This window comes from Phalacrocorax carbo, chromosome 6 (assembly GCF_963921805.1).
Source record: "Phalacrocorax carbo chromosome 6, bPhaCar2.1, whole genome shotgun sequence".
Taxonomy (NCBI): domain Eukaryota; kingdom Metazoa; phylum Chordata; class Aves; order Suliformes; family Phalacrocoracidae; genus Phalacrocorax; species Phalacrocorax carbo.
The window spans coordinates 36,054,171-36,071,615 of NC_087518.1; the positions used below are offsets into that span (position 1 = coordinate 36,054,171).

General features: G+C 37.7%; 1 protein-coding gene across 1 annotated transcript; it reads left to right on the top strand.

Annotated features, from left to right (window-relative positions):
- Positions 1-2,316: 2,316 nt before the first annotated feature.
- RGS18 (regulator of G protein signaling 18) lies at positions 2,317-11,795 on the top strand. Its single transcript, XM_009503509.2, has 5 exons — positions 2,317-2,656; positions 3,339-3,440; positions 6,988-7,049; positions 8,120-8,286; positions 10,765-11,795. Exons 1-5 carry the CDS (start codon positions 2,538-2,540, stop codon positions 11,017-11,019), a joined length of 705 nt encoding a protein of 234 aa, XP_009501804.1. The 5' UTR covers positions 2,317-2,537; the 3' UTR covers positions 11,020-11,795.
- The last annotated feature ends 5,650 nt before the right edge of the window (positions 11,796-17,445 follow it).

Genomic DNA, 17,445 nt, shown 5'->3' on the forward strand with positions numbered 1-17,445 from the left:
CAGTGTTTAGAGAAATGGTTGGGAATCCGGACATCCCAAATTTATTTAGAGCTTTCTAGGTCTCTAGTCATGTCATCAACATAATATTCTGGGTCTGCTTTTTCTGGCTTAAAATAACTCATTCATTTTTCTATATCATCATCTTGCAGTATACAAAACAGCCCAGAAGCATTCATAGGGTCATTAATACCGTTGCTATAACTACTGTAGCCTGCAGTGCAAAACAGAAACACTTATTAGCTCCAGCACCACCATTGACAAAACACAGACTGACTTTGATGCAATTTGGCTCCTTCAGGGCCTGGTTTTAATATTAGTTTTCTATTAATGGAAAAAAAAGTAGGGAGAAGAAAAAAAAGAGATTGTTTGTAATTATTCTTTCCCTTGTCCTCCCAAAGTTTCCAAATGAATTCTCAGGAGATGCACAGCACATTGCTACATTTGGGACTGATACTATTGTCACTGTATAGTACAGTAATATTTCAAGCAACTAAGACATAACATCCGCTGCTTTTAGAGTCATTTTAGAGTGGATTGGACAAACCATTCAGATGTGTGCTGGGGAGAGCCCATCAGTGGTGGGTGCTAAAAGAGATGACATAACAGGTCATTTCCTTTTATAAGTTACACAGTATAGTGGCAAGGCCACCATAATTCACCTGTGAGTGATGTTTCATGCTACAAATCTTTCTTAAATCAGCTTATATTAACTATTGAAGCTACAATTAACAACATTTTTCAGGAACTGAAATCACCAGGTAATATAATTACGGCAGATGAACACAGACAGTATTATATGCACATCATAGGTGAAAAGAAAACCACCCCTACCATTGTTGCAGAAAAGTGAAATAAAAGAATGCATTCTATATTTATTTACTTATTGATAAAAGGCAAAATATATTATTAAAGAGAGCTGTGGTTAAAGCCAGTTTAAAGGAAACAGGATGTGATATATAAACCTACTCTGAAACTGAAAATGCAGTTTAAAACCATACCCCTGATTCTTAAAAGTCCTTGGGTCACAAAAGGCAGAATATTTCCCATTCAGTCTGATTTTAAAATTTGTATCATATATGTAAATACAAGTGAGTTTTCTTTCATTTTTGTCTCTCTTAAAAAACATCACAATAGATAACATTTTTGTTATGTTTCAGGAACTTAGAGTCCCAGCAGAGTTGTCTGATTTTTTTTTTTCTAATTTCTTTTGAATATTAGTATCTCCCGTCCTCCTCAGCTCTGCAAGCCACAAGGAAAAGGCCATGGCGGGACTCTCACCAGAACTTGCCCGTGTTGCAGTAATTGCACAGAACTGGGCAAAACTGTGGGAAGGTGATGGGGTCACATCTTCTTCCCAAGGCTCGGTGTCTTACCTGAATAATCAAAATGATGCGTTTGCATTAAAAAAAGGAGGACGAATTAATTCTTAATCAATTCTTGGCTGCATAATCTTCATCATTGCCAGCCCCTCATCCAACTAACACTGAAGAGGTTTCTCTGGTAGGTGTATTGCTCCTATGACATCTCCAACACAAATTGTACTTAAGAATGAGAAACTTAATTGACATCAAGCTTATATGTGAAGAGGTAATTTGTGCTGATCAGCCTAAAAAAAACCCAAACATTTTTATGTTATGCAAACTGAAATGAGAAACTTCTGGTTATTGACTGTCAAAAAAAAAAACCAAAACCAAAAACCAAAACCAAAACAAAAACCCACCCAAAATTTGTGCTGAACTAAAGATGTTTTATCCTGGCTGGGAGATTATAAATGAAAATAAAGCCCTAGATATAAAAGATAAAGGATGAGGTTTAAGCAGACAAACTTGAAATTAGAAATAAGTGTTAAGCATTTCTGAAAAATAGTAGCAAAGTTAAAATCTCTGCTTACAAAATATCTGATCAAGACAGCTTCATCTGGCTCTTGCAGGAGACTCTAGGAAACCCCGAGTTTCAAGTTACCATGCTGCAGATAGGTGCAGATAGAACTGTTTTTGTGTCCAGCATATGGCACCTGAGGCTGTAGAGGGCAATCAGGTCAGACAGAAATTCTTCTAAGAGCTTAAGACAACATTGTACATTCTTTTACGCAAAAGTATTCCCATTAAAGTTAATTTTAGAGAAACTGTGTACACTTCTCACAGGGCTTTGGGGGAAAGTGATAGTGTCACCCTGAGCCTAGTAAAATATCAAGTTCCACAAGCAGAAACCCAGGAGCTGCTGTCTGCTGGTAGCTGTGTTTGTCTGGGTGATCAACGTCCATTTTGCAAAGTTGCAATCTCACTTCCCTAAATGACGACTGTAAAACCAGAACTCTACTTAAAGTCCTGTGTATGTGCAGCTGCAGTGGCAGTGAAGGTGGAGAACCTCCTTCTTCACACTACCTGCTCTGGAAACTGCTCAACAGCCAATTGGGGGCAACCCAGCCCAATACAGCATGTGAGAACCCTCCTGAGTGCATGAGCTACCCCAGATGCAACTGCTGTAAGGAAGTAAAAGCAACATTTTCTGAAACTGGGAAGCTCTTTTAAAGGAAGATGGAGAACCCACTTCTTTTATTCCCCCAACTAAACATTTCTGCTTCAAAGGATAAGTCCTATTACAAAGTAATGAAAACAACAATTAAAGAAGAGCCGCACCAAGCAAGCAAGTCTGGGTAAGTTTTAAGGTCAGGCTGACCCTCCGAGCATTCTGTGTACATAGAGGATTCTTCTAACATAGCTTGTGGGTAGGAATTTAGTGCACAGATCATTTTATTTATGACTTGTATGAAAACTCATATACTGCAGTCCTAGGATTTGTATATATAAAATATTAATTAATTGGGGAAATATTTCTAAGAACAAGAACAAATCAAATAAAGCAGGAAAACAGGAGGCGGAGGTTTCAAGAAGTTCTGGGAAATGCTTCTTTAAATTCTGAACATGATCTGGGAAAGTTTCTTTTTAAAAATTTCAAATGACAGGAAGCAATACTTCCTTTTTCTTTGCAAAACATTAAAAGTAGAAGATGCTGAGCAAACTGTTTATGTTCGCTAATGTGAAATTTCACCCCCTCATCTTTAAAATAAATAAAAAAGATATTGAAAATTAAAACATTTCCATTTCTCTTTGCCAGTGCTTCATATGTAAATTTGTTCTAAGCTATAAAGAAAAAAAATCATTCATGGGAATAATTTATGTAGGAGAAGTAACATCAACATTTCTGTAAGTGAACATAAGGAGATCTATGATGTAGAAGCAGAGATATTAGTCAAAGGAAATGTCTGAGAAAAAAAAACTAAAACAACTCCAACTTTCAACACGGTTGCTTGAAAAGCTACCCTAATTCTGTTGTAGAGCTAAGCAGAAGAGAAATAGGCTGAGCCTTCTCCTGCAGAAATCCGAATTCCATGAAGGTGATCATCTTGGTAAACCTGGAAACTTGACAAAAGCAGCAAGGTAAGCATTATAAAAGACTGAGCCGATGGGGATTCCTTTCAGGAAGTGACTGTGTGACTCAGAACGTTTCCTGCATTTGTGCGTGTGCGTTCAGACCTGGCAGAGAGCAACACTTTCAAGATCTATTTAATCTAAAAGTTAGCAATCTAACTGAAGCATACAAGCACTATAGAATTATTTGGTATGCGTCAAGGTAACTCACCACTAGTGCTTTCACATCACTAAGTGTTGACCGATCCCCATACACTTGCAGGCACATTTAAACCTTTACTCATGCCAACTCCATTTTCATTAGTCCGCTGACTATATTGAGCAAGAATCTACTCAGAAATATAGCAGACAAATTACTGCTCACAGGAAAATCATACAGCTCCTTGGAAAGCAGGTTTTCAAAAAAATTCTGTTGCGTACAAATGCCAGATGCATGTCAAATACCAAATGCATAGTTCCTCAATAGTTGCGGTAGTTGTTTGAACACTCTTGTCTCCAAAATTCAGATACTGATGTTTAAATGCTGTTGTAATAGCATTCCTGTTATACTATTTCTCATAAGAATGCAGGGTGAAATCTTGTTTTTGTTGGCTTCAATAACAGCTTAGTTCCTGACTTCAGTGGGGTACCAAGTTCTCACTGATATATTAAGAATTGCATTTGTAGGTCTTGACTTAAAAGAAGGAATGTGTAAAATACTGCAACTCCGTGGCCTAGAAGATTTACCGCCCCTTTCTTTTCATCACAGATCACTTCAGAACACTTCAGGACTTCCTATGCCTTTTTGTCTTGTTAAGCTTGATGAAGTTGTTTAAGAAGTTACTAACTTTGTGGCCAAGATGCCTGCGATGATCACAACTGCTTCTACTAGCCCTTACTAATAGTGAATACGTGGTAAAAACTGCATAAAGGCCCAAACTCTCTTTCTAGAACCCATGAAATAGTGGCCGAGAAGTGGGTATCTAAACATTTGCACATATGCATCTGGATAATTAGGCAATGTTTGTTGCTCACATGTCCAAATATCATGCCCATCCAAATGATAGGCTGTAATCGTGACCTGGGAGACTTTCCACTCCACCTTTGTGGGGAGTTCCATTACTTTCTGTTTTTCTCTTTCTTTCTTGTTTTGCTGCTGGCAGAAGCCTTAATTCAATGGTTTTACAGTTCACTCAGAAATACAAGACGTTGCAATGGTGAACAAAGCTAAAACAGTGCTGAGAACACTCTTTTTCTGTGTCTTGGTTCCAGACATGTAAAACCATGATAAGATTGCATCTAAAAAGAGAAAGCTCAGCCAGCTGCCACCTGTATGCAACTGGTATTGGGTAGCTGATTACCCTTGGGTATTTCATACAAAGTACACAGCCATCAGTGCATTCTTATAATCTGTGAAAAGGCACTTTCAGAGGCAGATACAATAGCAATACAAAAATTCTCTGAAGAATTTCCCCCTTTTAACAGATTACCACTTCCTTACTCAGCCAACTGCCTTTTACCATGTTACTCTCAGCCAGGCACCTGACTAGCAGTGATTCTGCTGGTTTTATTGTATAGAAGAGAAACTGGTGGTTTTTTACTGATCTTTCTCTTTACATACATCATATATATAGAGAAGTAGGTTATTTTTTGTAAAAATGAAAAAAAAATACCCCTTTTCAAATAATAAAGGGAGATAATACTTTGGGATTTATTAAGTGATTTACATAGTTTTTATGATTTTTCACAGAGATACTAACATAAGTAGAAAAAGTACTTAATGGAAAAAGAACTTAATGGAACACTGCAGGTGGACAGCATGGTGATAGTGGAAATGCCTATAACCTGTTAACTAGTTTCTTCTCCTCTTTAGAAAGTGGCAAAGCTGAACAAATCTAGGTTTTTGTCTATTGCAGCAACTCATTGCTACAGCCAGCTCTTGGGGATCTGTGAGGCTACTGGGTTGGTGCAGTTCCTGAAAGAAAATCAGAAATTCACACCAGGAGTTTCCAAAGCCAGCAAAGAACCTCTCCACCACTCTGTGCAGTTGTGGACTGCATATGTTGTCTGAAGACATAAGGGTTTATCTTTCACTATGACCACATTAGCTTCTGTAGCTGTAGAAATCCACTGTTCCCAGACATACAAGTCCACACAGTTCAGAGAACTGCACATTTTGTACTTCTCATAATCAAAAAACTTTGTAAGGGAGTGAGGTCTGATTTTCCCTGACTCCAGAATCCCCCTACTTTAGTGGCCTATGTTCATTTCTTGAATTTCAGTTCTCCAGAATTTGTACCTCTCAAGAACTGTTTGTCTCTCCCTAGTTAAAAATTTAATTCCTATAAGCAATGACTTCAGCTAGGAGAGATGTGACACCTATTAAAAAAAATCCTCCTTTTTGTTTTGTGCAAAATCAAGATCATTACTGGCTTAAATTCAGTCTCAAAGTGATTGGAACTTCCCTTCATCTAAGCTTCATATGCCTACCGATTTTGCCAATGGAACCCAAACTATGTGAATCAGGCAATTCACAACTATGTGAATGGCAAACCTCCACAAGGAAGGGGGAATAATTTTTGAGAAGTATTCAGTCCATAGGAAGCTGTTCTAACCAACTAACCCTGGACAAGTTGCTTATTGATACTTTCAGTGTACTGTGCTTTGCCCTAGAATGAAAATAGTTCTAAATATTAATATTCATAAAGCATCTTATAAACATTGACTTCACCTTCAGGCTTAGAACTTAAGTCCAAGTCCTAGTATGATACAGTTCATCTCCAGGCTTACTCCAGTTCTGGTCTACAAAACTCAAAGTACTGTCCAGGTGTATGTTCAGGGTTAATCTATACAATGCCAGCAAAGGGTTTCCCCAAAACTGTATTTGAGTGAATGAAGTAGGGTGTCCTTTTTTCCTTTTTGCATTGCTCTCTAAGGCAGAATACTTGAAATCCAAGTAGAATACGTGCAACGTGACATATTTGATGATGGATATGTGGAGTTTTATAAATGGACAACAGTGTCTGAGAATATCATGACATTTGAAACATGTTTGCGGTAAAAAAAACAGGCTATGTGTGCAATTACCCTATAAAACTATCACCTAAACCATATCGCTACAACTGTTTCTTTAGGCTATAGCATTTCCTGTATTTCATTAAAAATAGTGTGTGGTAACACAGCCTCAGACCGAGTGCATTCAAAACCACATCTCTGCAGGACTATTTTTTAAGTTTAAATAGCTGACAGACCTGGTTCCCTCATGAGTCCACCATACTGCAGGATCTCAATTTCCTTAAAAATTAGTAGTGCAACACAAACACTGAAGAGAAAAATCTCTGCTCTGATGTTTTTTTAAACAGGGGGAAAAAAGTACAACTATGCAGGAAAAATATAAGAAAAAAATTAAACCAAATGTTTCTGAAGTACATAAAAGAATGAGTTAATGAGCTCCTTTAGTAATGTGATCTAATCAAAGGCTTTACGAAACAGTCCCAGGCAATGATGGTAACAGACAACAGCTTCGTAAGTTCACAATATGCACAATTCTCAAATCCACTTTCTGTTTCTTAAACAGTGTGTCCCCTGAAGAAGCAGTGAAATGGGGAGAATCTTTTGACAAACTGCTTTCTGAGAAAGGTTAGTAGTTTTTTTCCTCTCCATGCAGACTATGGAAAATTGATGGAAAAATAAAATGATGGAAAAGAAAATCCAGTCGTGCACCTAAATAGTTACCTAACTAGGTACCTGTTAGGTAGTTACCTAAACTAGATAATTTATAGCAGTTTCTGCCCTTCTCATGTGCTTAGGTTTTGCGTGCTGTCAACTACTGAAAATAGATGAAAATAACGTTTAAGTTTCATATTTTATTGAACAAAGTAATAGAACAACCAGCAAACAGTTCCTTCAATAAACAGTAGAATTTAATTTGAATATTGCTGAAATATTCCTGATGGCAGGACCAAACCTTAAAATTTAAAACATATTCTATGTACTTAAGAAAAGACTTTGTCACTTCTGGCACAGTTTGTTTCTAAAACAGTGATAGGAACAAAATCAGGCGTATCATTTGAAAGGGCCTGTTTCTTACATAATTATCAAATGCACATATGCCCCTCCTTCCATTTTGGAGGGACATACGTATGATCCAGCTACAGTGCAGGACACTATGTGCTTTTCAGATCGGTTCCTTGAATAGCTGACATCTGTACAATTGCACTACTTCCACAGATTAAGCACATTTGGGAAAGAAAAGTATCTTCACCATAATAACAATAGGATAAAGCAAATTTTAAAGATGCTAAAAGCCATTCATTGGAAATTGTTACTGGAGAACAGTCTACTTATGAGCAAAGATTCAAATAGTGTTTCAGTCAACCTAAATTGATATTCAGCTGGAACAATGTCCAGCACTTCCACATACATCCACATGTTTTGATTGCTTCCATTTCTAAATTCACGAGACCTTGGTGGTGGATTTTTACAGATGCTGAGAATATTGTAAGGGGAGTTACAGCACTCAGGATCGTAATGAAGGAACTGCACTTATTTGAAAACCTTTATATATATATTTTTAAAATTCTCTATAGTGTGATGTAATTCAAAGTGAGTACAATCTAATTTGTTACCTTGCACAGACTGCGCAAAAAGAGTAACTGTCTGATAAGGAAATTTTTTTTTTTTCATGCAATCAACATTCCCTTTTCTAGCTGGACTGGATACCTTTACAAAGTTTCTGAAAACTGAGTTCAGTGAAGAGAACATTGAGTTCTGGATAGCTTGCGAGGATTACAAGAAAAGCAAAAGTGCACACGAACTTTTGCCAAAAGCTAAGACCATTTATGAAACATTCATACAAAAAGATGCTCCAAAAGAGGTACAGTAGAATCTTTCTTCATTGTACACAGTGTTTGACACAACTGCATCTGATGAAATCTGCTTTTAAGCAGCACATGCCCAGAAGTAGGGGCAACAGTTAATCATGCAGTTGCTGATGTAAGAAGGCTGTATCTTAAACGTCAAAGCTCTGGAAGGAAATCTGGAAGCAACTGCATAGTTTATTTTCACTGTTCTCCATACTCCTTTCAATAGTCCCTCCATGTAACCCTTCTAAGTGTAGAGCAAGAGTTTAAGTATTATATCATAGGAATCAGAGATTCCTAGTGGTCTGTAAAGCCCAGATATATATACACATATACAGGGAATATTTAAGAAAAAAATAGTGATGTTGAATGTTAAAGCTGCAATAAGACACAGCAGCTAGCATTTGTGAAAAAGTATCTTCTGCCTTTATTTAAAGCTACCTCCAGAACAACAGACTTATCCTCCTTTTCTCTTAAACCAGTAATGAACTATTAAATTATTACATAACTGAGATTCAGAAGCTTTAATTTTAAATAAGCCCAAAGACTAAAAGAGACTAGAAGAAACTATTCAATGAAACATAACCTTTGAAATATTAATTATGTTTTAAGCATGGACTTGTCTCGATTGGCCCCTCCCCCTTTTCCGCCCCCCAGCTCTAATTGCATATTCTTGGCATGTTATTACCAGCACATGCACAAAAATGTGTTGGTATGTTAATCCTCACCAACACTAAGGCCTTTTTATATTACTACAGTAGTGCAAAAAATTTTCATATTTACAATTTCTTCACATTACTGAAGTGTGCTATTAAAAATTCATAAATGAGCAAAAGGAACATTTTTTGCTTGCTCTAGGAAGGAAATGAACAGGTTGGGAGATGATCAGCTCTCACTGAGATCACAATCATCCTTTTCAATACGTCTTTTGGACTTAAAATTTCCTATAATTCTATCAAGTTTGAGCAGATCAAATCTGTCACTTGCCAATACTCCTTTTCCCCTGTATTCTTTCTCTTTTATTTGCCAGAATAGCAAAAGTTAAACACTAACTGCTACTTCCATGTAACAAGGGTGAAAAAGGTATAAATTTCATTTTAAGAGGATTGCAAAACAGTGCAATCTCCACCTGTAATTCCCATAGAGTATATTTAAGATTCAGATCAGATTTTTCTAGGAAATATCCACTTTCACAGGCTTACATCCCTTTTTATTTCTTTCCCCGCTGCATGCCTTTGGGGTGGACCTTACATAAAAAAAAAACCCCTGAGTTGTTTGAGGTAGTACCTGTCATTGACTATTTATCAATCTATTAGCATTTATGGTGGGCATCAAGTGCTGATACTGGCAATGCTCATGAGACTGATGCAAGTGAAAAGATGAGCAGGAGGAAAGCTAGGGAGGGGACAGGCTGTGGAACTCGTACTTCGACTTGACAGTAATGTAACAATTTATTTATCTGTTGTGCTTTTGACTTGGTGCACGTAGCATGGGTGCTCTTCACCTTAAGCAGTCAGCTTTGGTAAGACTGACTTCCTTGGGCTCAGCTGAGCATCTGAGACCAGCCAACAGCTTCTTGTTTCAGACCACGCAGCTCTGGAGATTGCATCCTTTCTCTAACTTCTTGTCCAGCAGAGCTCTTTTACACAGAAATTTCTAAACATACAGTTCAATAAGATCATAAAATCTTAGGTTTGATGAGTGGACCATTTTATCATCATTAATTGCGCTTCACTTATTATTCACTTATTTGTTTTAACTAGCTTTATGGAAATGACAGGTGTATCTCAGTGAGAAAAAAAGCATCTTATAGAAGTCATTTTTTGACTGGATCAACCTTTTTTAATATATATATATTCTATCTTAGTTTTCAAAATAGCATGCTTAAATCAGTGCTTGACACTTCAGTAAAATTCTCATACTAATTAAAACTTCCCAGGATGGACATGCAATAAATGTACATGGAATAAATGATCATTTTGATATGCTTTTCCCATCAAAAGCCTCCAGAAACCCATTCAAATATTTTTTATATTTTATTATTATTAGGGTTTTCTCACCTTCCTACTACCCAAACTGTACACAAGATCCAGAAATTTTAAATATTCACTGACATATTCTAATGAGATGAAGTTCTACATGAATCCTAAATAAGAATGGAGTTCTGCATTAGTGTGGTGTTGCAAAGCCTGACAGCTGCACCTATACCAAGATCACTATTATAGAGTTACTTTTAGTCAAATATTGAACTTTATCTTCTATTTTACCAGTTTTCCATTGACCAATGACACATCTGTGAAGACTTTCTGACAGCCATTACTGAACATGAACATATTAACTAGTTCTGTGGTATTAATATCCCTTTGTATGAGGGATTCAAGGCCCTGTTATCAGAAAAGACTTTCACCGAAGTACAGTATCATTGCTATGGATAATTACGCAGTAAATGCATGAATGTACATTAAAGAAATATACTTTTCCTCATTCTCCAGGTGAATTTAGACTTTCAAACCAAAGAAGTCACAAGTCAGAATATTGAGCAGCCCATCATCACCACCTTTGATGCAGCACAAAACACAGTCTATAGGCTGATGGAGCAAGACAGCTACCAGCGCTTCCTAAGATCTGATCTTTACTTAAACTTGGTTAAGGGGAGAAATCCCAGTCGCCCTACCCTGAGGAGACGATCACGGTCTTTTACTATCAGTGATTTCCAGGGTGTACGACCAGACCTTACTGTTTGGTAACAGGGAAACTCAACTATCATAAATTCTACCTGCTGCAGCAACTCGTATGTGTTTTAAAATCCAAATCCTTAGCAGGTGTAAATGAGTGGAAAGCAAAATTACACGCACTTATACCAGGTCAGAGTTCTGTAGCCAGTGATTAATCTCATTTATTATAGAGGAGCAGGCAAGACGTATCATGTAAAGTTTTCATAAAGTATTTTTTTTTAAACTCAAGCAAAAGCTGTAATTTTATTTGGAGGAAAAAATTGAGTTTCCTGCATCAAAATGTTGTATAAAATGCTATTTGATAATATCCATCATGTATCCTGGGCCTGTACTATTTAGGACAGAGTTTGATCACAGTTAGAATCTATATACCTAGCCTTTGCACATATTTACGTTTCTGCAAATTTTCCTACACTAAGCACAGAGTATTTGTGGTATTTTCTCATACTGAAAAACACATCGGAATGTTATTAGGCATAATGTAAAGTTACATGGATTTTAACTACAGCCACTGCATAATTAAAATTTAGCTATTGCATGTTTTAAGAGGAATATAAGAATACCTATTTAACTTTCTGGGGTACACGTTGTACTGTTTTCCTGTTACATGTGCCTGTTCTCAGTTTAAGTTATCCTGTATAGATTAGCTTTGCCATCAAATACCTGTATTTTAATTTTCTGCAACCAAATGAGCAGCAACAAAGGGCCAAGAATGCTATTTTAACATAATGTGTGTCATTAAATACCAGGTCATGTGTATGTGTATATTAAAAATATTTCTACTTTTATTTGTAAATATTCATTATTACCAACTTTGTTACTAAACTTAGTTCTAAATATTTTCTGCCTTTTATTTTGAAAAAGAATCTGGAAATTAACAGCTCTTGGAGTCAGGTAGGATAACCTTCAGTTCTACCAGTCATTAATATATTTTCCCCTTTTCTTTCTTTACTATCATCAAAGTCATGCATATCCTTTTCATAGTCAGTATACGCAGTTATCCTGCCCTTTTCTTTCAGAATTGATGCAGACATACCTTGAAGCATGGGACAATTCTTAAAATCTTAAACATTGGTTCAGTTTAGCAAGTGGCTGCAGGATTTAGTTGTAACTATGACTTGTATATTCAGTCACTTTGCATGGAATTTAAGCCTTCTCCCTTTTCTTCCCCTTTCTGTAAGTTGTCAAAGTGAAGAGGTGTGGTTCCTGATGATAGGACTTCATGTTCATTACTAATTCAGTGTATATATGAACTGCGTGGTCTGAGGGTTTCTGTCTGCTTTACCAACTTTCAATAAATTTGAAGTGATCTAATTAAAAAGCTGTCAGGATTCAGTTTATCACTAGTAGCTTGATGAGTAAAGCGTGAAGACTTCACTTATAATTCAATACTAGCTGTAATCATTACCATTTCAATCAAAAGTATTAATGTGCACAGAGACCAACTTACAGGAAATGCTGCTGAGCCACAATGACCTGGGAACTATCTCCAAGATATTAGCTTTACCTGGAGAAGAGACAGGAAATACATTTGTAACTATGAGGAGCATGATCCTTGCTGGTTTATTCCATCATCCTTCCCTGATCCCAAACTCCAGGCACATGCTATTTCTAACTCTGTAACCAGTCAGAACCTAGGCACAGGGATTCAGGAACAAATCAAATATTTTAGTAGTGTTGATATTGTATTTTGGTCTCTTTATCAATATCAGATGCAGCTTTGGAGCTTGCCAGCCTCCTTTTTTAAAGAACTTTACACTCCTGTTGTCACATAAATGAGTGAATGCAGTGAAAGGCAACTTTCTAACACAATTTCATTGCTGAAGTCAGTATAGTTTTCCATACAGATTATTTACCCTTGCTCTTTGACTGTCTGTCCCTTAAACATGCATCAATTCTGCCAGAAATTATCCTGTTTCCAATTAAGGAATCTCTAATATCACCAGGAATGTCTGGATGCCAGAGTTCTCAGATAGGTACAATATGCATGTTCCTATGTTTTGTATTACTAACTTTGTGAGAGAAAGAGAACAGATCTGAGAATAGACCCACCTGAGCATTCACAGTGGGTCTGTTGCAACACAGGTGCAGGACCTACACGTTTGCAGCTAGATTCTCCCCAGGTGTGATTATGTTCCTTCACACCAGCTGAGAATCTGCACCTTTGCTCTTGCCATGGATGAAATGAAAAAAATATGTATATTTAATACTGTTCCAAAATCCAAACAAATTACAAATATAGTACCTTGAGTAAGACTTTTTCGTCTTAGTAAAAAACCAGCTGTTAGTCAAAAAGGTCTGTAATGGTAAATATAAGTCAGCCCATGCCCTTTGTTTTGTTTCACAGACACATGGAAAATTTTGCTTATCTCCAGGAAGGCCTTCCTCAAAGCCATCAGGCTGTGGTACTGACAGTGCTAGTCCCTCTTAAGAGTTTTACAATGAAAACAAACAAATAACATATTCCTGGTAGCTACTTATGCATGTATGTTTTTCAAAGATAATTATGAACCGTAGATGAATTTACAGCAGACTAATGCCATGGGAACTACTGTAAAAAGAAAGTCAAGATAAATTCAGAGAAAGGAAGGCAAAGGGCGCACAGATAAGCTAAAATGACATAATTATCCTGCAAAGGGGTTTTTTTTTTCCAGAAGAGGCTCCTTTAGTGAGAGAAAATTAGTGCTCTACTATTTAGTGCTCTGTTGTCACTCTGGAAGATGAATTAAGCATAGATTTAGTAGAAGTCTGTGATGTTGTTCCAGGATTGAGTTAGACAGGATTGATCACAGTAAGGGCTAGCCCTGTACAGATGTATTTATAGAACGAACACTACAGTAGTGCCAGAGAACGTAGCTGGGCTCCTCTAGATTTGGCAGAATCAACACAACAGTTATGTAAATCCTCTTGTTTAGCTGACCTAGTGCAAATAATATATATACAGAGCCTATTGGGCAAGTATTTTATGTAGCAGCTTTTTAGATTTGTGTGTTCCATTCAGCAGTCAGTAAGAGCTTTCAAAATCCTCCTCTTACCAACACAATAATTTACCCTACACAAACACTTCCCTTTACTCATTACATACATGAAGTCTCCAGACCCAAAGTATGAGGGTCTAATTACTTGAGGGTCTGGTGACTTATACAGCACACAGGTTTGCCTCCTGTTTCAATACTTAGGTCTAATTACATGCTGTTCTTCTTTAACTTGAGGGAGATGCAAATACACATATACACACATTTTCTTCAGCTTTTGTGATTTGTTATTGTGCAAAAGACAACTTGATTAATATTTGAACTAACAAAAGGATCTAAGATAAAGAGTCTCAAAGAAAAAGATAGATTTCCATCTTCTGCTGAAGTAAGTGATTGGTAATATGGCTCTTACATGCCTTTACATGCTACAGCTTATAAGTGACTCACAAAATGGAGATCATTTTTCTCTCCTTTTTGTCCCAGCTGCTCAGCCTGTCTTAATGAACTACTGCTTTGAATGCAGTTCCCTCTCCTTTCCACGTATACTGTCAAAAGACCTCAAGAAAAAAACCTGTGAAAATCATCTGCCTCTCTTCAGTGATTCATATGCTCATAAACTTATGCCTTGCTCAGACGCCTATCCTCAATCCTGCTGTTTTGCATTTTAGTCAAATACCTCAATAAAATGCCCTTTAAGCTCCTCTGTGGATCTGTGCCAAAGGTGAAAATGTATCTCCTCGATACACTGTCCAGCATGCTTCCGTTCCTACTTTTTTTCTTGCTAGTGTCTTGTTGTCATCTTCCATTTTTTGTACTCTGATCATTTACGGCTGGTCTCATAAAAGCTCCCTCTGGCTTTATATCAAAGCTCTTCTCTCACCTCTCCCAAATGGCATCCGTCTGCATAACCTCCTCATAAGCCTCCTTACAAGAGGTTATCTAGACATCAAGATTTACAATCTAGCCTCTACTGTTGCCTTCTTTATGAAACGTAACTAAAATTAACTAGCATGAAATATGATCCTTTGGAAGTCAACTTAGAGTTTTCAAACAGATTAAAAAGATTAAGCTGAAGCCTAACATAAGGACAACCAGAACTGTTGTTTCTTCACCATACCATTTGCCTGTATTTCAGAAACTCTTCCCAATTTTCCAGACTAATTTTAAATTTCTGCAGTTAACATTACTCCAGTTTTTCTTTAAGAAAGAGAAGGCTTCTAAGGATTAAATCCTCATGTGGACTGCTCCCCTGTCAGGGACTCAGTAGGAGATCTCTGGCATTGTACACATACTTTGCCCAGAGTACTTGGGTATGGGCACACTGGAGAAGTCAGAGTCCAGTAGCCATTTACATTACAAAAAGGTAATCAAGAACACCAGTATATTGGTTTTCCCTTTCATTCATTCCTAGCACAGCTTGGCTTGGGACAGACCACCCACAAGGCACCACTCAAGAGATAACTGACATTGGAAATTACGGTTCAAGAGCTTTCTGAGGCATAATGCTTACCTTTTGTATATTCTTTCATTGGTGTGATTTATACTTGTCTCCACACACAAGTTCATAATATGATCCTATACTATATGTTTGTGCTGTGTAGGCTTCTTGTATGAAGTTTTGTGATGTCAGGTGCTATGTAAATGGTAGTATTCATCCAGGACATGAGCTGTGCCAATAATCTGCTGGTTAGTATTAAATGAGAATCCTTAAGCTTGCATATTTTCTTGAGAATTGTTTCAAATTCTCTTCTAATGTAGGTTTGTGTTTGTCTAGTGCTTGGTAATACTGTATATGAGGAGCCCAGAATGCTGCAAAACATTTTTACAGAATCACAGAATGGTAGGGGTTGGAAGGGACCTCTGGAGATCACCTCATCCAACCCCCCTGCTTGAACAGGCACACCGAGAGCAGGGGGCACAGGACTGCGTTCAGGTGAGTTTTGAATGTCTCCAGGGAAGGAGACTCCACACCCTCCCTGGGCAGCCTGTGCCACTGCTCTGGCACCCTCACAGGAAAGAAGTTTCTTCTCATATTCAGGTGGAACTTCCTGTGTTCCAGCTTGTGTCTTTGTCCTGTCATTGGGCACCACAGAAAAGGGTCTGGCCCCATCCTCTTGAGACCCACCCTTCAGATATTTATAAGTATTGAGAAGATCCCCCTTCAGTCTTCTCTTCTCCAGGATGAACAAACCCAGGTGTCTCAGCTGTTCCTCATAAGAGAGATGCTCTGGTCCCCTGATCATCTTGGTAGCTCTCCGCTAGACTTGCTCAAGCAGTTCCCTGTCGTTCTTGAACTGGGGAGCCCAGAACTGGACACAGCACTCCAAATGTGGTCTCACTAGTGCAGAGTAGAGGGGGAGGATAACCTCCCTTGACCTGCTGGCCACACTCCTTTGAATGCACCCCAGGATTCTGTTGGCCGCCTTGGCCACAAGGGTACATTGCTGGTTCAGGGGATTGATGGATTATTCTTGAAACGGAAACATTTTACCTGAAGGGCATACTTTGCTTGGGTGGAAAATAACAGCTCATTTCCTTATGCAAAACCACTCTGTGGCATACTGAAGACACAAGGAATTATTCATATGGAAAAAACCCTATTTTTGTGAGTTGACCATGCTGTGCAGTGCTGTTAGAAGGTAGGTTTTACATAGAGCTGTGATTAAAATATATTTGCATCCCATATGACAGACATTTCCATGTTACTAGGGTGCCAGCAGTGCTCAGATGATCTTGCCTTCTCCCAACATAAGAAATGCAGTCAAGTTCTGTTTGCCTGAATTGCTTGGACGAGCAGCACATTAACTTTTTTTTCTGCTGAGGTCACACTGTACAAAGCAACACTACCCAAGCAAACCTGGGTGTGGAATGGATTTAATGGATTGCTGAAGGGCAATAACATATTGAACCTGATCCAGGGGAAACACCAACACACCAAAACAGCCATTGGGACCTTTAATTACGTTGCACTCAGGTGAGTACAAGGCAACCCTTTTAGGAACACATATAAACGAAAGTGATTTCTTAGGTTAATACACCAATAGTTTGAACATGAAGAGTTTTTTTTTGATACTGTCTATTAAGATAATTATCTGGGTCAGATGTGGGTCAGAGGAACAAAAAAATGACATGCCTTATTCCGCTAAGCAGCCAATAGCTTTTCATAAAGGAAGATAACTAAGTGAAACTAATGGCTAAAGATAGCTAAAGAATAAAAGATTAGTATCAGTAAAAAGTCAAGCAGTAAGCCTAAAAGTTCAGGAGATTTAAATAGTCTTTAGCAAGTAATATTGGCAAAAGAGGAAACATTCAACCAATAGATCCATATTCCCTTTCCTACAGTTCTGGTTCTCCTATGGCCTGTCAAAGGCAGGGGCTCAAAACAAAATTGTTAAGCCAGAGGCCTCACAGATAGTTTTTAAAATACACTGAAATTAGCTAAGCAGATAAGGGCCTGAGCTAC

What these genes read in the sequence shown, in the direction of transcription:
- RGS18 (XM_009503509.2), top strand. Translation starts at nt 2,538, where the DNA reads ATGGAGAACCCACTTCTTTTATTCCCCCAACTAAACATTTCTGCTTCA. An exon ending in CACCAAGCAAGCAAGTCTGG is followed by an intron (nt 2,657 to 3,338) that starts GTAAGTTTTAAG and finishes ATTCTGTTGTAG; the next exon opens with AGCTAAGCAGAAGAGAAATA. An exon ending in CAAACTGCTTTCTGAGAAAG is followed by an intron (nt 7,050 to 8,119) that starts GTTAGTAGTTTT and finishes TCCCTTTTCTAG; the next exon opens with CTGGACTGGATACCTTTACA.